At 38.9% G+C, this 25830-nt stretch overlaps 1 protein-coding gene across 4 annotated transcripts in view; it reads left to right on the top strand.

Moving 5' to 3' along the window:
* PIK3R1 (phosphoinositide-3-kinase regulatory subunit 1) overlaps positions 1-13438 on the top strand; it is a 60307-nt gene extending 46869 nt beyond the window's left edge. For 3 of the 4 annotated variants that reach the window (XM_071731851.1, XM_071731852.1, XM_071731855.1), the window contains 9 exons: positions 2321-2423; positions 3079-3177; positions 3302-3482; positions 3951-4076; positions 5054-5196; positions 5484-5660; positions 5760-5828; positions 8149-8319; positions 8778-13438. In XM_071731851.1, the coding sequence (XP_071587952.1) occupies positions 2321-2423; positions 3079-3177; positions 3302-3482; positions 3951-4076; positions 5054-5196; positions 5484-5660; positions 5760-5828; positions 8149-8319; positions 8778-8967 (1259 nt within the window). In that variant the 3' untranslated portion in view covers positions 8968-13438. Of the gene's footprint in view, positions 1-864; positions 986-2320; positions 2424-3078; positions 3178-3301; positions 3483-3950; positions 4077-5053; positions 5197-5483; positions 5661-5759; positions 5829-8148; positions 8320-8777 lie in introns of those variants that run through there. The other variant, XM_071731853.1, reaches the window with a different exon arrangement.
* Positions 13439-25830: the final 12392 nt, after the last annotated feature.

The following is a 25830-nucleotide window of genomic DNA, read 5'->3' as shown; positions in this document are numbered from 1 at the left end:
ATATTGCTCAGTTGTTTTTTTTTTTCCACTATTCAGATGAGTGTGCTGAATGTAAGAGTACAACATTTGGGGCTGGATCTAAAAATTAGTTCATCTAGATCTATTTGGATTATGGTTTATTATAAAGTGATAAGAAGGGGAGAACATCTCTGCAATAAGCACATTTTATATAATAGTATCAAGTATATCAGAACTGTGTATACTTAACAATAATGGAAATATGCACAGTTTAAAAACATAATCTGTACTTCATTATGTGGAGATATATATGACTGTGTGTAAAATGAGAAGGTAGTGGATACTCACAGAGTCATGTTCTGTTCCCTTATGCATCCTTAATATATACAGTATGTCCAGAAGCCTTTAAAGCTTTTAGAATGTTAAACTTCAGGCATCTAGGCAGGAGAATGCAACTGAGATGTGATCGACCTACTTCTGGAGGGAGCTGCCCTCTGTGTGAGCGTGCATGTGTTGTGTGTGTGTGTGTGTGTGTGTGTGTAAGAGCTACGTGCTGCAGCATATCAGCCTTTTGTCATCCTGCCAGGATTGGACTGTACCATGCTGCAAAGTCAGGAAAATGAGTCGGGAAGGCGGGCAAGGAGGGTCCGCTTGTTCCTTTTGTTTATAATACCATGTCTATATTGCAGTTCTGCTAAATGTAGATTCCTTCTGAAACTGAAATTGTTTTAAGATTAATGTAGAACAAAATGATGAAACAGGAGTGGTCTGGTGACATTATTTTGACATGATTGGCTGAGGATTATGATGTAATAGGTTACAGTGCAGCCCCTCATAGGTTTTAAAATGAATTCTAAGACACCATTACAAAGAGAGCCTGACTCTTCTTGTATCTGAGCTTAGTCAGTGAAACTCATACAAATGTACAGTACTGTTTGGAATATGGAAGAATTGGATATAGAATATCCTAAGACAGATATAAATTGTGGCACAGACTTGATGTTTTACATAGAGATGGATCCACCAGGTAAAACTGCAGTCTTCTTATACAATTTGGTCTTTACAGTAGCTGCTGAAAAATTCTTAGTGGATATGAGGATCTCTTTACTTTGTTACCGATACAAATAGTTTTTCCTTTTTTTCATAAACTAGAATTAGATTGTGGATTAGTGCATGGTTATTGTAATTACAATCATAACCTGTAAAAATACCTATCTGCTTGCTTAATTGTATTTTTATTGAATTGACATGTTTCTGTTTTGGTTTTATTCTGTCAGATATAGTTCTGGTTCTGCTATTATATAATTAAAAATTTATTTCTTTTATTATTATTTTTTCTATCTGTTCTACACTGTAACTAAATGGAGATACTGTAGGAGTACTTACTTCCCGAAACAGTGATTACAAATAATTGTTTTGGTTTGTTTGAGGAAAAACATATTTAAAATACAGCAATATTAATTGAGCTTTGCATAATTTTTCCATGTAATATAGAAATACTGGGCTATGTTGATACTCATTGCAAGTTTAAAAACATTGTCTTTTGTAGCTGGTATAGAGCAGGGACGTTGATAAGGAATGATGTACTTACTGGAGAACTGAAACAGCTGGGTTGATTTTTAATCCTGATTCCAGTGTAGTCCCCCTTGCTACTAAGTCAGGAGTGCTGCAGTAGCTTCTCTGGCACCCACTGGTATGTGTGTACAGCTTTGACATTGAGAAAAGGGGGATGTAGTTTTTAATCAGTCCTGGCATTTGGAACACAGTTCATTCTGTAGAATACTAAGATTAACACAAGGCATATTTAGGTCACAGATGGGTTTCTTAAACATTTTTTTTTTTCCCATCATCACACAGAATGCTGAGAATCACAAAAAAGCAAGTCCTCTAAAAAGATTGCTGTATCCTATTGCTATAGATATGCATCTTCTATTGCTCAGCTTCTAGGTGAGGAAACAGCAACATTCCTCTAAGATCATTACATAGGAGGGAATTTTTTTATTTTTTTATTTTTTACTTTTTTAATTGTTTATATTCACCTGAAGATAGTGAAAGAAGGTAAAAGCAAACTTCAGATTTTTTTCTCAATTTTTTTTCTTAAATGCTTTCTTCACAGGTGGAAGAGATAAGCACGGTGTTACATTTTGCTTAAAATGTAACAACAGTACATCTTTCTTGTTCTCAGTAAAATGTCTTGATTCCTCTAATTTCTTTTAAAGATATGATGATGGAAAACTCTATTTTGTAACCTTTGTTTTTTCCCTCATGCATGTAATAGTGTGCAGTTTTAAGGAATATATTGCTAAGTTTTCAATGAGTTATAATCAACTTTTTTTTTTCTTTTTTCTCCTTTCATCTGCAGCACTGCCTCCTAAGCCACCGAAGTCTAATACTGTAACAAACAACAGCATGAATAACAACATGTCATTACAAGATGCTGAATGGTACTGGGGAGATATCTCAAGGTAAATCAGCTCAGGACAAGTATTTCTTATGTTTAGCTTTATGTTCATGCAATGCTATTCTGTGTGTATGTATTATGCTTAAGTATAGAAAAATAGTTTTAAGAGTTCTTAGAGCCATTTATAGGATATTTTCCAACAAATATATGACAGTTGGTTTTATTCCAAACATGACAAAAAAGTTATGGGCAGCTAGAATGCAGTATGTGAAATGACTGTTCTGTTACCTTAAAACAGCTGTATGAAATGTTAGCATGAAAGGACAACACCAAAAAATAAGATTTTTTTTTTCTTGTCTGTCATCCAGAACCACAACTGTAGGCACAATAGTTAACAAGCCAGACTAACAAGTGCTATTTATTAGCAACATTAACTGTACTATATATAGGTACATTAGACCAGCACTAGCTGCACCAATTTTGTAGGCTTGTATGAACAAGCAGAAAGACCTTTGCATTAATACATTTTTCTCCAGCAGTGAGAGTTCATAGGATATGCCATTTTTATATCACAGTTGTTCTCCAGCAATGTTAAATAAGCTATTTTATTAATATGGAGAGCAAGAAGGCTCCGCTTACTTAAAAACAGGAAATTTTAGAGCACATGGAGAGGCTTAGTGAATAGCTGAAATTACAGGTTACTTTTGCTTTCATTTCAGAGAAGAAGTAAATGAGAAGCTTCGAGACACTGCTGATGGTACCTTTTTGGTACGAGATGCTTCAACTAAAATGCATGGGGACTACACACTTACTCTAAGGTCAGATTAGTTTTACTTGGTCTGTTAAACCTGACAGTAAAATGCAATGCTACGTTTAAGATGAAGTGTTCTTTAGGAAATAGTATTGAAGTATGCCTAACTTTTCAAAAAACTTCATTTGCAGGAAAGGAGGAAATAACAAATTAATCAAAATATTTCATCGAGATGGAAAATACGGCTTTTCTGACCCATTAACTTTCAATTCTGTGGTTGAGCTAATAAACCACTACCGGAATGAATCTCTAGCCCAGTATAATCCTAAACTGGATGTAAAATTACTGTATCCGGTATCTAAGTACCAGCAGGTAATTTGGTCTATTTTCTTTGTGTTTCACTTAGATACAGAGAAACTACTGCATACTGGAGAGTCACTAAGAACTTGGCTCTATTACCATCTGAAAAAAAAAATAAGTGGGTGTAAAGATGGATATTTTTGTTAAAATCAGCTCCCCAGTTTGCCCATAAATAATTAAAAGCTTACGTACTTATTACGTATCTAATCTGACATTATTAAGACATAAGCTTGATGTTAGTAAATATCTTACTCAATAATGATGAAATATTTAATTTTCAATATAAAGCTGAACACTTGCAATGCAAGCCCTTTATCATAAATTTATCATTTACATATAATGTATTATACTTCCACATTGATGAAAGAGAAGTCACATTTACTATATAGCTATCTAGGCATTTTTAAGCAGTTTTATCCTGAAAAACCTGTGCAATGTAATTGTCTTATAGAGTATCTTTCCTTCTGATCATCATTTCAGGATCAAGTTGTAAAAGAGGATAGCATTGAAGCAGTGGGAAAGAAATTACATGAATATAATACCCAGTTCCAAGAAAAAAGCCGAGAATATGACAGACTCTATGAAGACTACACAAGAACATCTCAGGTGAGTTAGATTTGAAACCACAGGGAGAGTCAAAGACTTTTGTAGACTTAGAAGATTACTGTAAATTCATACTACTGTCTTCCTCCATCCTCCTCCACCTCCCTTCTGCTATCACTACCATTGCAGAATTGCTACATGTACTCATATTGGAACAGTCACCAGGTGTAACATAACCCACCTAAATGACACCTGCATCCAATGCAAGTGCTGAACTACCTTGATTTACCAAGGCTTCTGCAAATTTACCTCATCAAACTAAGTTGCAGTTTTCAAGACAGATTTGCAGGAAAGCATTGTATATTTTTACTAGTTTTTGAAGGGTCTGGTTTTGTCTGTGCAGGGTAGAGAGATAATGTGTGTAGATAACAGCAGGAATGAAAAGCTGCCTCTATCTGTGCTTCAACTTAACCAGTTATTAGCAAAGTTTTGAAGTGCCAGTGAATTAGTGTTGTTTTACAGGCCCAGAATCAAGACTGCTTCATAAAATGTGCAAGATGTGTCTAAAAGTAATTGAAGAAAGGTGGAAGAGGTCAGGCAACTAGAACAAATGTCTTAGCTATTGACTGCCTACATAGGGGCAGTAGGATCGACTAGCTGATCTCCTGAAGCCTGTCTAGGCCAATATCTTACATTTTAATTTCAGAAAGCTGGATTTGCCTCTGAGGACATTAGTTGGTAAAAAGGGCAAAGTGCATTTCCATAATTTATAATAAATAAAGTAGATTCTAAATTTGTACCTAGCTCTTTGTCTCTCGGTTTTAATTTCTTGGAAAATTGTATCTTGTTAAACCTCATCATAGTAGACTTTTGCACAAGTCTGCTCTCTCTTTGTTAGAAGCCTCTGCAGATGGAAAGCATTCTGCTAAAGCAATACTGAAGTCTTATATTACAATGTACTGACGTATTTCTGTGATACAAGCCAATAAATCATCCTTTATATCAGTCAACGACTGTAATAAAAATCGTTTTATTTTCAGGAAATTCAAATGAAAAGAACAGCTATTGAAGCATTCAATGAAACAATAAAAATATTCGAAGAGCAATGCCAGACACAAGAAAGATACAGTAAGGAATACATTGAAAAATTTAAACGAGATGGAAATGAAAAAGAAATACAAAGGTAAGTTTTTTATTTGCATTTCATATTGTGATGATTTTGGAGAAAGAAACAATGCCCAAGTATAGATCTGCTTAAAAATAAAGCAAGATGGCAAGTTTAAAGTTGTTCATTTGTAAGCAAGGCAAGCCTCAAATGGGGTAGGTGTGAACTTGCAAAATGTATAGCTACATCTAGAGAAATAATGTGTTCTCTTAAGTGTCTACTCTGCAGACTATGTCTAAATAGCAGATGATAAGGTTATGAATAAAACAACATGAGAATGTAACTTACCACATTATTCCATTCAGAATTATGCACAACTATGAAAAACTGAAGTCTCGAATCAGTGAAATTGTGGACAGCCGGCGCAGATTAGAGGAGGATTTAAAGAAGCAAGCAGCTGAATATAGAGAGATAGACAAGCGTATGAATAGCATTAAGCCAGACCTCATACAGCTGAGGAAGACAAGAGATCAGTACTTGATGTGAGTATCATTATGAATTAACAAAACAAAACAAAAAGTTCTTTTTATTGGTATCCCATTTCTGTGACTAACAGTTTTTTATTTGCAATTATTGCCTAGGTGGCTGACTCAAAAAGGCGTTCGGCAAAAGAAGCTAAATGAATGGCTTGGAAATGAAAATACAGAAGAGTGAGTATTAAAAGATTTCACTATTTATAGTATTTCAAACCATCCTATACAAATGTGAAATAAAGCATATTTAATTCCCGGACTGCACAGGGAAAAATCTCAAGTCCTAGGTCTCTAGTAACAATGCACACTGCTAACACATGGCAGCCTTACATCGTGCAAATATTAGAGCTCTGTCTCATTCATGAATCCCCATTGTTCAGCCAGGTACAAATCCAGCTACTATATCAAAAGCAGTGGAATATAACCTGTGTCTTTATTCTTACCAGCAAAAAGACCAGATCAAAAGGTGCTAGTGTAAGAGGTAGTTATAGGAGCGCTATACAGATGAATAATTTATTCAGAAGGTTCCTTAGGCATGCTCAGGCTCTTTCCAAATTTCAAGTGTTGGTGCTATTGTGCTATTTAGTATAGAGTTACCCACATCAATATACCAGATTGCCGTTGGAGATGATAAAATTTTATATGATGGACAGTAGTCCTTGTCTGGTTTTGTGGTCTGGTTAATTTTTCTGGGAAACATCGTGATAATGTTCTATCATTTCAGCAATTCAGTTTACCATAGGTTCTGACAGGGGGTTGACTAATGAATACCTGTCACTTCTTTCCTGGGAAAAAAGCACCTGGGTTGTGTGAACACAGACCAAATTTAAACAAAAGTGAGTCACAAAATAATGTCAAAAGTCTAGTGATGGTGAAGAATTGAACAAATAGAAACCCAAAGTTGGCTGACTAATACTCATGTCAAATTATTCTGCCAATGTTGTTTCATAACCATGCATTTTACACTGCCTGGCTGAACATACAGCAAAAGCAGCAGGCTGACAATGAGTGCTTTGTGGATTTACATTCTAACCTTGTCCACATCAGGTTTAATTTGGTTTGGTTTATCGAGTCTCTTATCCTGGAAATACTGCATCTCTGCTATGGGTATACTGGTAGAAGCAGGAGATGAAAAATCCTACATATTTTAAAGCCATGTTGTTCACTCAGTAATGGCACAGCTCAAAGATAACATGTAGAAAATCTAAGCACCTGTTTCCAGTAGAACTCCCGCTACTGAAAAGCTAGACACAGAACAATGCTAGGCCATGGTTTTAAGGTAGCATTAAAAATTGGAAGCAAAACAGTTTAAAGAAAAATCTTTATTTTCTCTTACTCTGTGACTGTCCTTGAGAGTGAGTCTGCTAAGTGCTCAGGTTTCTGCTGAAAATTAAACTTTCAGAATATGACTTGAGAAAAAAAGTAGTAATGCAGAAAAAATCAATATAATGAACAGCAGGAAAGAGGAAAAAGAGGAATTGCTTTCTGTAGGTGCTGGTTGAAAATAGAGCCACTGCCTGAATGCATTTGAATTATCATGCAGGACAAAGGAGTGCAATGGGATAAGGGACCTAGAGAGAGCGTAATCTGAAAGAAAAGAACCCTTCTTTCTGAAAAAACAAAATTCTGTGTGAGATTGCTTATTTCAATAGACTATTTCGGGAGTCTTCAGAAAGACAGAACTGCAATTGAGTTAGAAGTCATGTTTTCTTAGATCAAGGAAAACTGATTAAAACCTGTTACAGAAAGAATAAATTCATTAGCCTAACACAGACTGACAGCAAGGTGAGGACAGGCAGGACCCACCAGTGCAGGATGCTGGGGGAGTGGGGAGCTCTGGAACTGCAGAATATCAAAGTGATGTCCACACAGCTGAACCAGAGACATCTTCTTTAATGGTAGGCTTTAGCTCAAAGGTTTCTGTGTAACACTGAATCAGTTTTACAGCTGGTAGCACTTTTGGTAGAGAAGGCCCTGTATTATATGCTTTTCTCATAATAACAATTACACAGAGACAGAGAGTACCCTACTATCCACCCTTTCCACTGAGTCGTAAATAATTAATCTGTCTACCTGTACAGCTTCTCATAGTTTTCCCAAGCAGTAGCCATAGTTGATACATTGCATGATTTTTCACTGCTGACCAAGTGTTCTGATCTTTGAAAATAAAGCTGACTCAGAGGGTATTGATTTCATTTGGCTTGCTATTTACCAAAATGGAGAACAACAGCAGAAGTACTGAAGTGCTTGCTGCATCCTTTCATATCCTTATTCACATAAGGGCTTTTAAAAGGAACAAAAACCAGAACTTATTTTTATTCTCTGGTCTAAACTGTTTAGTATTGTATGGTTTACATTCCTGGTTTTACCAGAGAGGCATCCTACTACTCACTTAATTTTTTTTTTTTTTTCCAAGTAACACAAAATAGGGATTACTTAATTCATGGGTCTTGCTCTGCTGTGTGTTTCATAAACACATTTTGTCCTTTATCAATAGCCAATACTCCATGGTAGAAGATGATGAAGACTTGCCCCATCATGATGAGAGAACATGGAATGTAGGAAATATCAATAGAAGCCAAGCTGAAAATCTGCTGCGGGGAAAGCGAGATGGAACATTCCTTGTTCGAGAGAGCAGCAAACAAGGCTGCTATGCCTGCTCTGTTGTGTACGTACCCCAATTTGTGAATGATGTAACCAACATTTGAGTTGTATACCTTGAGCCAGGGGCAGGAAAACACTTGTGTATGCCTGAATCCTGTTGGACATTTGGGCTTAGGAGCAAACCAACAAGCCCTGAGGTAATCCTCAGTGCTGCTTCGTATCCTGCACAGCTCAGACCCGTGCCACTCCCACAGCTGAGTGTCACACAGAAGAAGGGAACCCAAGGCATGAATGCAGACCTCTGTGTGCCACTGCCAAGTCCTGCCTGTTTCCTGCCTCCATAAGCTAACCACGCCATTTGGGAATTGGGGTTAAAACTAGGCTTTTATCATTGCCTCACCACAGAAGACAGGGTTTCTATGTAGTCACTAGCATCTTAAGGTTTATTACCACTACCTTATTTTCTAGCTTAACTTTACTGTAGTGACAAACTGAAAACTGGTTCCTTTTTTTTCTTTCTAGGGTGGACGGAGAAGTAAAGCACTGTGTGATAAACAAAACACCTACTGGGTATGGATTTGCAGAGCCATATAACTTGTACAGCTCGCTCAAAGAACTGGTGCTACATTATCAACACACATCACTTGTGCAGCACAATGACTCTCTCAATGTCACACTAGCCTACCCAGTATATGCCCAGCAGAGGCGATGAAGATCTTAGTACTCTGTGTTGATTGTTTTTCTCCTGTAGAAAGGATTTGACAACATTGAGGCCTCTGGAGGGAAAAGGCTCCTTTCAGCCTTACTCAGTATGAACTGCAGTTTCAAAGCTGTCTGTCTTCAGATGGGACTAGAGCTTTCTTTTACAACTGCAGTGGGAGAGATCACAGTGTTAAGCTGTGAACATATGTTTCTTATCTGAAGTGCTTTTTTTTTTTTAATTAACAGAAGAAAAACACAAGAGAGAAATCCTAACCTGATCTCCCCACAGGGACATAGAGGCCTTTAACCTTGGTGCTTGTTTATGACCACTTCTGAAGCTTTACCAGCTAGAACTTTGGATTCTTGAGACACAAGGTGTATGAGGCCTTTGTCATTCGGTTATTGGAATTTTGTGGCCACAGCCTGGCTTGGATTTGGTGTTGATGCACTCAGTGGATCCAGACACACAGCATTGTGGATTTTTTGGTTTCTAGCGAATGATATGTAGCAGAATGGCACTTTCATTTCTAAAGGACACTTTAAAAGTAACAGTATGTTGTGCAGAGTAATTGTAATAGCAAAGTGCCAGGAAGTGTTTTGTTTAGATGTTTAAAAATCCTGTTTTAAGAATATATTTAAGTCTGAAGAAGACGGGACTTTTAATGGCATACAGTATATAATAATGTACATAGCATTGGATGACTAACTATCATTGATGGAAATTATCAATACCAAACTGCTTCTCTTTTCTCTTTCCTGTTTTCTGAAAGCTGACTTCTTAGACTGTGCTATGCAATACTGAATTTTCTTTAGGCTGTAGTCTTCTCAAGCATATCTACTATTTAGGCTTGTTCTTTCTTTTTTCTTGCTGCTTTCTTGCTGCTTTCTTTCTTTCTCTTTCTTTCTTTCACTCTTTCTTTCACTCTTTCTTTCACTCTTTCACTCTTTCTTTCACTCTTTCACTCTTCCTTTCTTTTCCTCTGTCTCTCTCTTTTGCCTGTGAATATTTCTTCTGATGATTATGTTTTGTTATTGATTTTGTTGTTTGGTTTTTTTGTTTTTTTGTTTGGTTGGTTTTTCATTTTGTTTTTTTTTTTTTTCTTTTTGTTTTTTGGTTTTTGTTTTATTAAATGTACAGAAAGCCAGCAAGAGTTGGCTTCAGGATTAAACCTATAAAATATTTTACAATTTTCTTTTATAGAATATTGAGCTACTAGCTCAAAATTTTGAAGTTAGTAATTTTTTTTTTTTTTTTACTAATTAATTTTTTGGGCAGTGCCTGATAAGCTTCTAAGCTGCTTTATTCAATTGAAAATCTATGAACATTACAAAATATCTTTAGAATCCGACAATATTGTTTCAGAGATATCTTTAGAATACGGTACCACACTATGTTTGCTTCTTGAAGCATTTTGTCTTTCTATCTGGAAGACCAAAAATTGCGTATTCTTCTCTGATAGTAATTTCAGAAAAAACAGGAAATTTGGCTATTAGCGCCGATAGCTTGGATTTCAGAATGAATCCAATCTTCACAGTAAGTAAATTACTTCTTGACCTACTGTGGCTGAACTTTTGTCATCATGTAAAGGTATTTCATTTCGTATGAAGGAAGTTTCCTAGATTTGTTTTTTTGTAATAGTGTTGTGAAAAAAAAATCTCCCACCTTTACTAAGAATGTTTAGATTCAGCATGGAGCTACTTAAGACTGGAAATTGTCAATTTTTAAGGGATTAGGTTGTGATATTTAATATCTTTGCTTTATTTTCTGAATTTTATTGGCTGGGGTAGTATCAAAGTGAACAATTCTGTAATTTGAGGCACCAGAGACTTACAGAATTAGGGTTTAGTTAAAGGAAACAAATACATGAATCCCAATGTGATTTATAGTGATTGTTTATTGTTGTGACTCCTGAAGACATTCACACATTGCAAATTGATATAGCGATGAACATATGAATATATTCTCCTCCCAAGATGCAAAAACGAGACCTGATACTATTAAAAGGAGTTGCACACACCATCAAAAGAGTAGTACCCATGGAGTTCTCTTCGTAATAGCTCTGGTTTAGAGATCCATGTTTTTTAATTCAAAGAATGCAGTGCTTATTAAGCTATTGGAAATAAGAAGAAGAAATTTACCAGTCTCCAGTAGTTTTTATATTATCTTTTGATTTTTACCTTATTCCTTCATTTCTGGGCTGTAAGGCTTTTAATTTTATTTTGACTTTGTGGTATTTTTGTGTTTTGTTGTGTTTTTTGTTTTTGTAGGTTGTCTTTGCTTTCCTGTAGATGTATTTTCTTGCTAAAATTTATATTGGGAAACAAGATGCAACTGATACTAATGTTTGGGGATAGTTACTACTTTGTAAGTTACCACTTACAAAATTATGCTGAATATTTTTTCTCAATAGAAGTTTTGTCTTCATCTCTTCCCTTCCTCATTCCACACACTTTTCAGACCATGTAAATTTGGTTTACTAATAACTGGTTGTAACTATAAAAAGCACCAATAATTACTCTAGCATGCCAGTTATATTACTGGGCTTGAAGTTACAAATTAGTTCAATATACAACAATTTAACACTTGTAGCAATCCAAGATATTCTTTGGACGTGTATTAATTTTTGAATGTTAAATATTTTAAGAATAAGATCATGGGTTTTTTTCTCTGTAAGCAAAGCATATGTAATCTGAATTGATGTTTCACATAGCTTTTGTCATGAAAATTTAACATAGTTAAGGCAGTTGGATCTAATTTCCCTCATATTAGGAAAACCTCTGCATCCTTAGCATGCCCAGTCCCAGTATGGGATGTCTTTTGTTCTGGTCTCACTGTACAATTTCTCATGATCTGTGGTTGTAGCAGAGGAAAAAAAAAAAAAAAAAAAGAAAAAAAAAAGGAAAAAAGGAAAAAAGGAAAAAAAAAAAAAAAAAAAGTGTGTCTGCTAATTTGGCAATTGTTTTTCTTGCACAAGCAACAGTGAGAAATAAGCACCGTGTTGTGAGGATGAGAGCTTAGGACTTCCTAGTGGAAAGTCCTGCCTACACAGGGTCTGTGCAATTTGCAAGGATGACTTACACCCTCAAATTGGCATGAGTGGGTTTTCTTTGGTCATTATCTATTGCGTGGGCTCTGCGTTTGCCTACTTCCATAATATACAGAGCTACATCCTGCCAAAGGCCCTATTCAGTGCAGTTATTTTGTCCTTAATGTACCATATTGTTCACTCCAGTTTTGGTTTAATCTCAAACAGACTAATACAGAAAAAAAGCATGTGCATATAATGGAGGAACATTGTGCTTTTCTCTATTTCTATTGGCACAAAGTTTTTCCATCTTTCAATCAAATTTCAATTCCGTTTTTCAATCAAAGGATGGGATTTGGTTAGGGAATTTTTTGTTTCACATTAAACCCCTGAGTTAAGCTGCACTACAGCAACACTTTCACAAGGCCTTTGGAAGTATGAGGCATAAACCAGACAACCAAAACCCACAAGCCAAATTACGAGTTTCTGATTTCCTTAAGTTGAAATTTGCATTTGCAAGTATGGGGATATATAGCTGTGCATATGCGTGCACACTTACTGTGTTTATGTATTAATAGTACTCAGTATAGGTGCATTTTCACCAAACATGATCATTTTGCTGAATTCAGTAAGTGATACCATTAACTTTTTCTAAAGACACAAACACATGCGCACTAGACCTTTGTGTGTGCAGCATGTTTTCAAATACAGTTAGAAAACTGAGTTTCTGTGTTGTTGATATTTTCTTTTTTTAAAAAAGCTTGTCTGTAGAGTTCAGTTATCTAAATCTTGTCAAGCAATCTGTAAAACCAAATCTTGAAATTTTCTATTTTGTGTGAACTGTTCTGTAGTGAAGAAATGGCTTTGTCTTGTAATTGGCAATGAAATAGTATTGCTTGGGAAAACATTCAGATGCTTCTAATGGGGAAAACTGCCGATTTTCACACAGTGCTTTTGCTATGCATGGTATTAAGTTGGGAAAGTGAATCCTGATACTGTTTCTTTTCAGGGTCACTGTAGAAATGGGCAGCTCAAAGCACAATGCCTCCCATGGGACAAGGTTCCAAAACGCAACATTTAATGTAGAATCAAGCTGTATTTACTGCAGTTGAAGACTAAACTGGACTATGGGAGTTGGTAACGTTACACTGCACTTGTCCTCATGAGACTGCATTACCTGCCCAAGATGCTGCTATTTTTTTTTTCTTGTTTTAAAAGTAAAGCTCTGTTCTGTTAAATGTCTTTAAAAGATTAAGATTGCTTTGTTTTAAAATGGTCTTTGAGGAGGTGAAGGGTAAGGTTGGTTGTAAATGGCCTTTACAAAGCAATGATGAAAACATGCCTCCTTGAAGTTTTGTTTAAGCTATAGAGTTGATGGAGCTGTGTCTTGTTTTTAAGTTGCTTTAAAAATTGTAATAAGTCTTCAAGCAGAATAAAAGTTGTTTTGAAACTGCCTTTCGGTTGTTGAGGCTTCAGTAAGGACCGAAATGCTTACTTCCCAGCTCTTTCTGTCTGTAGGTGGCCTACTTTGAAAATGAGACCCAAATGCTCATATGATTAGAAGGAACTATGAGACAAATAGTTTGAGTACACCCAAAGCCACCTTGTGTATTGAACTGACTGGAGTATTTCAGCAGCTCTGAAAGAATCTAATGTCAAACACTGCCAAAATTACACATCTGCTCATCTCATACTATTGTAAAAGCAGTACAGTATTCACGATCTGTGATCTGCCTTTCACACTGCAGATGAAGACCTGGTTCTTCTGAAATCAGTGTGAGTTTTATTACTGGTATCTGTGAAGCCAACCTGTCAGCCTTTCTAACTGGAAGTCATTTCCCAGCTCCTTGGCTGCATCTAATTGTGAAAACCAACATGAGGAGGCCCATTCTGTCCAAAGTTTCCATTCCAAAATCTGCTCTTGTTTTGCTTGCAGTACTCACATAATACCCTCTGACTCTTGTACTCAGGTAGCACAGACTTGAAATAATTATTATTAATAATCATAACATCATTACTGGCCCATTACATAGATTAAAGTATCTTAAAATATTTTTAAAGACTATTTTATTTTTAGCCCACTTAGTAGAAAGTGGGGCTAGGTCTTCGGTGAATGTATCTGTTGTAGTTTTTCTCTGTTAATAAGCTGATTCATTCAAACATCCTAAGTTTATCCCTGCTTCTTGAACTCATGTTGAGCAACACAAACTCTTCAGCAGCTGTAGAGTTCAGCGTCTAAAAATAAAGTTACCTAGGTCATTAGTCATGCATTTTCCATCATCAGCTATTGAGAGAAATTATGACTGGCTGGTCATAAACTGTAAAAATCTATAGACTGACAGATTTCTTGTCTTCATCACACATTGTTTAAAAATCACTCTTAGCAGACTGGAAAAAATAGTTTGGAAAAATGTCATTCTATTTTTGCTGTCTAAAGAAAAACACACCCTCCCTTTCTGCTTTCTTGCTAAGGCTTGGTGGTAATTTTTCATAGGGAATATTAAAGACCACTTAAATCTATCTTCGTGCAGCTACAAGTGAGCGTGTTATTTTTAACGGCTTGAGAATGCTCATCGTTTTGGGGTTTTTTTTCATCCCCAAGCTGCTTGAGGTCTGTGAAGTTGCATGCTTAAGAGTAACATCTCACAAATCCCTTCTTGCTGCAAAGCCAGGAACAAAAGAGATCTTGAAACTTCTCGCAGTTGCCTTCCCTGGGCCCCACTCAAGGGATGAGTGGTATCCCCTCCCCTCAGGCACTGGCCTCCAGCACCCCACCCCAGCACCCAGCCTTCCCTGCCCCTGGAGAAGCTCCCGTAAATCCCACACCATCACTGGTCAGCTGGCCACTGAGCAAGGGTGGCCGTGGCAGGCAGAGATGGCTGTGAAGCAAACAGGCCAAGCAGGGGGGGCAGGCAAATCCCAGCTGGGTGCCTGTGGATGCCTCTGCATGGACACACACAGGCACTCCCAGGGCTGCAGATGGGTACAGCCACGGATGAGGAGAGCCCTGTGGCACAGCCCTGCCCCTCACTGCCCACAGTAGCTTCCCACACAGACAGCCCTCCCTCATGCCATGGAGAAGAGGTCCTTTTGTTCGCAGAGGGACCCTTTTGAGATGATTGAATATAAGATAGACTTCATATTTACCCCAGGGGCCCAACACTTCACAGTGGCCCTCATTTGGAGAGTGATGAAAACTAAGGAAATGGTTAGCAGTGGAATCCTGACAGTGATCCTGAGTAGAAAGAAGGCTACAAATAAGTTCTGCTTTCCCTGTGAGATAGCATGCTGGAGAGGTTGTGTCGGATGTGTTTCCCATCAGCCTTGGGTTAGATAAAAGGCACCAGCCCTTTCCTATCACTTCTGAAACAACAAAAAGCATGAACTGCAGTAGCACTACTGAGGACATGGCAATGGTGTGTCTTCTCTTTTTGAATCCCTTTGAAGGGATTCCTCAAATACATGGACTACCAAAAATAGAAGCTTTGTAGGGATGGGTAAACTGATCAACTGATCAGTCACTATTCAAAACTTGGGTAATCATGTAAGGGACCAGCACTTTAACCTCTGAACAGCAATCAGATAACAAGAAATTTCCTGGATATTCTTTGGAAAAGCAAGTTTTTATCAATGGCTGTGACAGGCCACGGTTCCTGCCAGAATGGCATCGCAAAGATACCTCTTATTGCAACGTTCTTTCTTCTAAAAAGATATTACCTTTGCATATTAAAAAAGAAGGTGTTTAGACCATTGATTTAATGTGCAAATATTGGGAGAAGAAAAATCTAACAGGTAGCACACAAAAGTATCTAATGCCTCCTGTCCTTTAGTCTTTGAACAAACAATACTGACAAAACTGGACATGAATGTACTTAATTCAGATAATGCTTCCACTGACGTGCCTGGTATTCCTAACGTTAAAAGACTGTAGCCTGAGAAGATAATTAGTTCATGCTTGAGAGAATTTTTTCCTCTATAAATGTAGTTTTCCTATATGGTATACATGGTATACATTCTGTGTAGGTTATTGGATTAATCCTTCTTTTGCTTGGGTTGTTGTTGTTGGTTTTATTATTTTCCTTTTTTCTTTTATTTTGCAACTACCTGAAGTACTTCACTAAATGTGTCCACATGGAATGGAAACCCAGCAGCTATCAGAGACGGAGTCAGCCATGCCATACCAGAAAGTAGAGGGAAAGTGAATATCTCTCACTATACCCTCTGAGCAAGGATGCAGGCAGCACCGTGCTAAGGCCCCAGGACTTTCCATCTTCATTGACAAATCCATGCAGGAACACTATTCTGTTGAATAAAGGCTGCCACTTGAAAAGAGAGGTGATTTGTAGACTCATGCACTTTGCAGCTCTTTCCTCTTTCCGGCAGACAATCAGGTTGAACATTTTGAGGTGGGATTCATCTCATCTAACTGATGCGTGTAAAAGAAAGGTTTGTCACTAAAGGTGTCTGGCAGAGCTCTTTTCACAAAAAGTCAGGCAATTCCCAGAGGTGATTCACCCCTCTTACCTCAGACATCATTCTTCAAATATGGTGACTCATGCTCTGAAGTCACTTCATGGACTGGGAGGGGAGCCCAGGCAAAGGGCTCACGATAGATGTGCAACTTCAAGGTGGCTAAGGTTAGATAAACTCAGGTCTTTTTCCTTCACGGACTTCATGCAGAGGAATGCAGGTAAACAGTAGCTCCAGGATGCTGCTGGCATCTGTTTGCTCCAGGGCAAAACCTACCACTGTCTCAGGCCTGGCTTATCAGTGCTTGTCTAACTAAAAATAGACCTGTCTTTTGGGGAATCATTTGTTGTCTTGACAGCCCTTTAGACAGCTGAAAAGATACAATTGATGCTGGATGATGCTGTTTCTGAAAGAGATCAGTTTGTTAGCCAACACATCTGTATTTCCTTTCTGATCCAGGGAAACTTACGGAACCTGACTTTCATTCCTTCCAGTTTCCATTGCCAAGAACACTGGGTGGTATATTGTGACACTAAAACTAAGAGAGGAAGGCCTCCTGTCAAATTACCTCCCAGTCACACTGAGCAAAACCTCAGGGCCGGAGAGCTGTGTGAAATTACCCATGCACCTGCTAAATGGAAAATTCAAGAAAGTGGCAGGCCCTGTGATATTTTTTTGAATACAGAAGTATTGCGTAACTACTCCAGTTAAAGTATCCCTTTCTGAGGAGAATGCTCTGCTGAGGGGGGCCTGCAGACTACATGGGGTGTTTTTCTGTCCACTGGACAGAGGATCTGGAAGATCTGGCCTTGCATACCTTCAATGTCTAGACCAGATGCAAAGATAACTCTAAAGCAGGAACAGCATTTTGGGGACAATCTTCAGGAGACTGGAGATGAAAGAGGAGAGGCTGTTGCACTACTGATAACAGGCAATGTAAACAAGAGAGCTATGGACTGCCAAACAATCCATGAGTCCTCAGGATATGTGAATAAGATCCTCAGGTTAGGTTTACAGTATTGCACCTCTTATGGAAAGCACTGTACGTTTCTGGACAAAAGAACAATGTTCTTAAGTGAAGACAGACTGATCTAGCAGACTAAATGTGTGCAGCTACCCTCCTCGAGGGCTGTGGGTATTTCAGTGGGGACAAGAGAACAAACTGACAAAAAAACAAACCCAAAACAAACAAAAAAAATTGTACAAATGCAATTAAATTTTGTTGATGCTTCAAAATGTCTTGATCATAATTACCAATAACAGTGTTACCAAAACTAAAATCTTCTCATGTTCTGCCTGTTTCTGACTGCAATTTTGGCAGGCACAGATGAACAAGGTCTTGTCCACGGTTCTCCAGTGCAGAAAAAGCCTCTTATCTGTCTGGGCCACATAGCTTCCAGCTGGGTGTAGCCAGAGGCTGCACTCAAGTTGTCTTCTTTTAGCATAAGTCATTTGAGTGCATGTGCACACTTTTGGCCAGCTGTTTGTGACAGCTCTTAGGAAACTCTGGCTCAAAATAGCCATTTTCAAAGGAAAGAAACAGAGGGGAAGGGAAAGTAATTACTAATGAAGTCTTGGTAAGAAATCTGTTGACAACAGTCCTCCTTTTGGTGTCACATAGCAAAGAAAACATCCTCCATTAAGATGGTTCAAAACATAAGGACAATTCTCATTAAAAACCCTCACTGGTTTAATATGAAACCCTCATAAGGCTTATGGATTCAGGAGAACATTTTTCAATGTTCAAAACTAAAAACAGGACTATGTTTTCCATCTAATCTAGTGACCATGCTAGTAGTTACTTAGTATTTGTGACATTTAGGAGTCAGCCATGAGCAGTGGCAGATATAAGGCATCCTGGGTGAATGTTTTTCCCATCAGATAAAGAGTTGGCTTCAATCGCCTAGTGGCATTATTCCATATAAATAAAAATAATCATTGGGATATATCATAGAGTCATAGAATGGCTAGGGTTGGAAGGGACCTTACAGATCATCTAGTTCCAGCCACCCTGCAGAGGCAGAGACACCTCCACTAGATCAGGTTGCTCAAGGGCCCATCTGGTCTGGGGACATCCATAGCTCCCATGGACCACCTGTTCCAGCCTCTCAGTATCCTCACAGGAAATTTTTTCCTAATATCTAACTTTAATCTCCCCCCTTCAAGCTTTAAACCATTTCCCTTGTCCTCTCACTACACACTCATGTAGAAACCCCTACCCCAGCTTTCTTGTAGCCCCCTTCAGACATTGGAAGGTTGCTATAAGGTCACCCCAGAGCCTCCTCTTCTCCAGGCTGAACAACCCCAACTTCCTCAGCCTGGCTTCACAGGAGAGGTGCTCCAGCCCTCTGATCATTTTTGTGGCTCTCCTCTGGATGTTTTCCATGAGCTCTGTGTCCTTCTTATGCTGAGGACTCCAGAACTGGGCACAGTGCTCCAGCTGGGGTCTCACAAAAGCACAGTAGAGGGGGAGAATCACCTCCCTCAACCCACTGTTTGTGCTTATTGTGATGCAGCCCAGGACATGGTTGGCTTTCTGGGCTGCAAGTGCACATCAACAGCTCATGTAAAGCTTCTGGTGCACCATCACCTCCAAGTCCTTCTCCTCAGGGCTGTCCTCAATCCTTTCTCCTCCCAGCCTGTATTCATGCATGGGATTGCCTTGACCCAGGTGCAGAACCTTGCACGTGGCCTTGTTGAAATTTACAGAGTTTGCATGATCTCACTTCTTGAGCTTGTCAAAGTCCCCTGGATTGCATCCCATCTCTCCAGTGTGTTGATTTCACCACACAGCTGGGTGTCATCTGCAGACTTGCTGAGGGTGCATTTGATTCCAGTGTCCATGTCACTAATGAAGATGTTAAATAACACCAGTCTAAGTACTGACCCATGAGGAACGCTACTTATCACAGATAAAAAAGAACAGTAAAAATAAAAAACAATAAAAAATGCCCAGCCATTGTGGCCCTCACCAGAAACAAGGGAAGACTTAATTCACAGTCCTGTTTCAATGGTTACTCCACGTGTACAGCCTGAAGCCTCAAGCTTCTTGAAAACTAAGCAGGATCAGGCTGAGATAGCTAATTGTTTAGCTATAAAAATGGGTGGAGTTTTTTCTTTAACCAGTTTGATTTCTTGGTTTTACTGAGTATTGCAGCTCAAGAAGAACTACTTTTAGACCAATACTCAGATTTCAACGCCCAATTGGTCTGTGATGTGAGTTTGAGGATTCTCACAGACCAAAGCCTGTGAGGTTTTTCCATCACAAGAAACCATCTCATGCAATTGTAGAAATCACCAGCAAATACTACTTAAAAATAGAACAGGAAACCAGATGCAGCAAGATCTTTGTGACACAGAAACCAGATTGCACTGGTGTTTTCATTACTATCTATCTGGTTGGATTATTTTTACTGAAAAGCTCAATAATGCTGAGCCTTTTGGATCAGAAAGCTGAACATTTGAACATAGTAGTAACAAAAAGACAGATGAAAGTTTCAGAAATTTTATGACTTTGCAAAATGTACCACATCATAACTAACTGTTAGCTTGAGACCAGAAAATATTCTCAGGTCTTCTGTTTCAAACCCCAAGTCTCTGCTGGGGTTCATGTGAATTAGTAATGGACAAATACACATGATGGGGCTGTGTGTGCCAGAAATCTCTTCAGGTTCATTGACTCCATCTAATACCAGCACAAAAGTCTCTGTAGAATTATTTTCATTCCCTATAGATAGATGTGGCTGCCCTACAGGTTACTGTTTTTACTGTTAAGCTAAAGTGATTACTTCTGCCCACTTGCTAAACTAAAGTGTTTTAAATTGGTTTCTGCTTTCTTTACCATCATTTTTAAATGTCACTGAGCAGAAATCACTGGTCAGGCTTCCTACCCGGGAAGATATGCATGGTCTGGTAAAGGAGAAAGATTTGTCCTACCTTTTTCATGAGAGCAATATCAAATTGCAAAAATTGTGGGTGATACAATTATGCCAGAGGTATTCGTTACATAAAATTCAGTAGGAGGTGACCCACATTAAAACTTCACTCAAATAATCCCTTTTGGAGAGTATTGGAGGAACACCTGTTCAAATGATGTTCAACCAGAAAAATGGTAATTGTATCTACTAGGCAATTTATTTGACAATTTTTTCATATATTTATCTAGCATTGGCATTGCTTTTGTAAGTGGCAAAGTGTAAATTATCAGTTTCTTTTAATTTTGCTGCCACAAGCTCTCATGGAGTGCTTTTGTACTGGTGTGATAGAATCCTGTTTTTCTTGTGTACCTAACTGCACGCACCCAGTGGTGTTTGCATCGGAAAATAGAAATTGTATTTATCTGGTCTTTAGCAGTCACTTTCAGGATGGGACAAACTGTTGATACCAGAGGAAGTACATAGGGGGTGGTAAAAAATATTCTTGTGATTGTTACCTGAATCAGAGGTTCAACTTGTTCTGTTTGTTTTATTGTGGAGATGGCTGGGAGTGGTGGAGGGAGGAAGTGGTATTTTCGTTAGTGGTAAGGGCAAAGGGAGGTGTACATTTCCTCTTCTAAAAGTGCAATATATAAAGCTGCATAGAAAGGCATATAGGACAAGTCAGTCAGTAATTGTTACTGCTGCATCACCAGCTTGCATCATAAGCACGATCAGCCAAATGTCCCATACCTACCTTTTTTTCTCAGTTTGGCAGTGGAAATTCACATCTCAGACTTCTGCCTTATCAAAACTGAATCTGCAAGAAAGCCCTGATAGAGTACCCAACCCAAAGACCAGTTCAAAAACCATTAAGTAAGTGCTCAGCTGTTTCCAAGACAGTGGAAATATTAAACTACTTACGGTTGCTATCTCTATCTAGGAAAGGAGATCACTAAACTAGCAGAAGTATCAGGTAGGAAAACAAATATGGTTGAAGGAGCATGTAGCTTCACTGAGAGGGGGAACTGCTAGACCAGGGTGCTTTAGTTTGAACAAGAGGCTAATCAAGAGGTGTGGTTTGTCCGAAAGACAGAGAGAAAACAGACAAGTTAAGGACACAGGAACAGGCAATCCCAAAATGCTGGAAGTCAAGCAGATGAGACAGAAGACCAGCTTGGCTGAACAGGGATCTACTCCTACAAATCAGCCTAAAAAGGCAGGTGTATGCCCAGTGTAAGTTAGGTCAGGTGACATGGGAAGAATACAGAGATGCTGCTAACTACTGCAGGGAGAAAACTCTAGAGGCCAAAGCTCAACTGGAGCTTGAACTGGCCAAAACTGTGAGAGACAACAGCATTTTGAAATACATTAATGGCAAAAGACAGTGAAGAGACCTCAGTCCTTTACAGGATAAGAATGGTCATCTCACCAATAGAGATTTAGATGAAACAGAGATATTTAATGCATTCTTCACCTCTGTCTTCAACACTGATGATGGACCAAGGGGGCCTCAATGCCTTGGAGGACCACGACTGCAACAAGGATCAACCCTTAGCTGACTCTGAACTTGTATGCAATCTGCTGCTATAGTTAGATCCCTACAGCCCATGGGGCCCAATGGGATTCATCCATGTGTCCTTCGAAAATATTTCTCAATTAGTTTTGAGCAGTCCTGGCAATCTAGAGGAGATCACAGTAGACTGGGACCTGGCTAATGTTGTTCCAGTGCTCAAGAAAGGGAAGAAGGAGGACCCTGGAAACTACAGACCTTTCGGTCTCTTCAGTGCCTGCTAAAATTATGGAAAAGAGTATTCTGAGGGTATTCTAAAAGGTACTGAAAAACACCTGGAGGACAATGCAGCCAGCACAGCTTCATGAGGGGAAAGTCCTGCCTGTCAAACTTAAATCCTTTTATGACAAGGTATCCCACCTAGTTGATCAAGGGAAGCCAGGGGATGCAGTACTTCTGGACTTCAGGAAAGCTTTTGATATTGTGTCTCACAGTATCCTCCTGGACAAAATGCACAGCATACAGCTGGACAACCATGCCTAGACAGAGTGACAATGAATGGGGTGACATCAGGCTGGTGACTGGGCACTAGTGTGGTCCCACAGGGCTCCATCCCTGGCCCAGTCCTCTTCAACATCACCAATGATGGGGACGTGGGACTGGAAGGAATTTTAAGCGAGTTTGCGGATGGCACAAAACTGGGAGGAGCAGTTGACTCCCTGTAGGGCAGGCAGGGCCTGCAGAGACATCGACCATCTGGAGATGGGCAATCACCAACCACATGAAGGTTAACAAGGGCAAGGGCCAAATTCTGCACCTAGGACAGGGCAACCCTGGTGGCAAGGACAGACCGGGGAATGAGGGGCTTGAGAGCAGCACGACAGAGAAGGACCTGGGGGTCTGGGTTGATGGCAAATTGAAGATGAGCCAGCAGTGTGCCCTGGCAGCCAGGAGGGGCAACCATGTCCTGGGAAGCATCAAGAACAGCATCACAGGCTACTCAGGAGGGGTGGTTGTCCCACTCTACTCTGCACTGGCACAGCCTCACCTGGAGTACTGTGTGCAGGTCTGGGCACCACAGTATAGTAAAATCTATTTGGAGAGCATCCAAAGGAGAGCAACAAGGATGGTGGGGGTCTGGGAGGGGTGACTGAGGTCACTTGGATTGTTGTTTGGAGAAAAGGAGGATGAGGGGGGACCTCATTGCAGCATACAGCTTCCTCACAAGGGGAAGACATGGGACTGGGACTGATTTTTTCATTCCTGTGACTGAACACAGGACTTGTGGAAACAGTAGCAAGCTGAATCAGAGGAGGTTGAGGTTAGGTATCAGGAAAAAGCTTTCACCCTGAGGGCTGCTGAGCAGTGGAACAGGCTCCCCAGGGAAGTGGTCACAGCACCAAGCCTGCCTCAGTTCAAGAAGCATTTGGATGACACTCTCAGGCACATGGTGATTCTGGGCAGGCCCTACATAGGGACAGGAGTTGGACTTGGTGATCCTGATGGGTCCCTTGCAACTCAGCATATCCTATGATTCCTATGAAGGCAGAAAAAACTTGGTTACTGCTCCTCAGAAAACAAGGTCTGAGACCATCAAACCAACTTAACAGGTGGTTGATTTAAAACAATTGAATATAAATAATGAACCCTGAAATTCTTTGACTGGGGAAACTGTGACTACCAAAGACTGATTAGACAAGTTCATGGTAGTCAAATCCATCAGAACTACTAAACAAAAAACCTGCATCTACAACTGTCAGGCAGTAAAATATTTAGACTGAAGGTAGAACTGCAGCAATGATAACTTCAGTTGCAATGTTCAGGTCCAAATCAACATAGTTATTAACATTTCTACATTAAAAAATGTGTGATCTCGTTATACTTTGGGTTTTTTTTTCTTCAGAATTTTGTTTCAAACTTGTGTCTTATGAATTTAATTTTTTTTTTTAAATCTTCAGGAGCTCATGACTGACCTAACTAAAAATTCTGGAAAAACCTGTCAGAATTCCATCTCCACAAGACAATGTGAGGCTCACTTTCAAATTCCATAGTGTACAGTACCATAACTAAATGTACTAAAATTACATCAAGTATTTGTCAACATAGACAAATAAGGGGATATTCTTACTGCATTCTTTTGATCTTTTCCTTCAAAGGTAAATCCAAGATTAATTTCCAGTATTTTTCATCTTTTTCACAGGCATTCTAAAAGGTTCAGTTTTAAACAAGATTGAACATGTTCATAGCTGAAATCTAAATAGGTTCTGCATCCCTGATGAAATGTTCTGCTTAAATGTTTGATCCTTAATGCATTCTACACTCTGTTCACAGCAAATGTTCCTCCCAGCTGCTGTTCTTTCCATTAACAGAAAGGGGAAGAAAAATCAGGGTACTGCTTTATCTAAACACGTTGAAGTCAAGAGTTCAGTAGCTGCCATCTAATATGCAGTGGCCTATAATAGATTGGGTAATTGCCTGCTCATATATTCAGAACTCATATTGCATAAGAAGAGCATTTGCGTTGTAAGAAACATTTTCTTGATCACTTGGTCCTTTCAGTTCCCAGTCCTTCAAACAGGCCTTCCTTCTTTTCCATTCTGGAAAAATCTCCACCAAAAAAAAAGAAAAAAATCAGGATTTTTTTTTCTTTATTACCCAGTGTTTAGCCTTAAGAGTGAATTTTGTCATGGAGTGGAAAGAGGGAAAAGAAAAGCCCTGGGATCATGTCAGATTCAGCCCATTTAGCCCTGAATTACCACAAGTCAGTCACTGCCTTTCCGTCTGATGAATTTCTAAATTTGTGTTGCCACTTGCTATTCATCCATTTTGTTATTCTCCATTACTTGAAGAAGTACTAGTGAAATGGATTTCAGATAAACTTTATCCTATCTTTGATTTCTTCGTTTCATACAGTAGCCTCACAGTTATTTTACTTCACTTTTGGCCTTCTTTTAGATTAGGAGTTAATTGGTAGGAGGCTGTGTGAAAGTTTTTTTATCTATAAGACAGGTTTTTTACAGGAACCACACTTAGGACTCTCATCAGCTCAACTCCTGGATGGCTCTGAGGAAAAGTGCATGCATTCACCTGAAATATTCATGTACCAAAAAGTTTTCATCTCTCTCTGGGAATACAGGTGTATTATTCCCTCCTCAGATTCGTTCTTTTTGCTTTGGTTTTGTCTTTTTTATGACTACTACAATGACTAATACAGTGTTATTAGGCAAGCAGAAATTCATTTGTGTGTGTACTAAATTACCCAGTGGAAGCTTGTCACTGCAATTGGTCATATTTCTTCCTTTTCTCTGTTTCAGCAAAGCTTTATCTCTTAGCTTTCTGCCACAAGCTTCTTTGAGGTGGGGATGAAAAGCATGAGAGAAGACTGAACCCATACAAAACAGTGAAAAATTATACACAAACACACACAAAAAGAAAAAACCTCTGAAAGTTAACGGGAAAAATTTACACAGGCGCTCTATAAGGGCCCAGCATCCTCTTCTGGTGTCTAGGAGAGATAACCAAGGACACTGCTCTTCTGGAGGAGCACTCTGATATTTTTTTACCACACACATGGTTCAGCAAACCAGTAAGACGACCAGACTGCACTACCCTAACTACCAGACCAGTCTCTTTCATGGCAGTTATTCCTCTCTATTGAAATAAATAAACATTCACAGGCCCAGAGCATGCATAGGAATTAGGACAGATATGATGGCCCACTAGATCTTTCACCAGGGCATGTAGAAGAAGGAGGTTCAAAATCCTATTCCAACACCCATTTAATTATTTATATACTCTAATTGGCACTATTTTTCTACTTTAATAGCACTAAAAAGAGATCTCACTTGAAAAAGTCTCACTCCAATTATCTATTAACATTATGGTGAGATTACTCCTGAAAAAAGATGCTTTTTTATTCTTAAACTTACACAGGGAGTGAAGTTCATTAG

The sequence above is a fragment of the Heliangelus exortis genome, chromosome Z (genome assembly GCF_036169615.1).
Source record: "Heliangelus exortis chromosome Z, bHelExo1.hap1, whole genome shotgun sequence".
In the NCBI taxonomy this organism is placed as follows: domain Eukaryota; kingdom Metazoa; phylum Chordata; class Aves; order Apodiformes; family Trochilidae; genus Heliangelus; species Heliangelus exortis.
The sequence above is the reverse complement of the archived record's forward strand: the minus strand, read 5'-3'. Positions and strand labels throughout refer to the sequence as shown.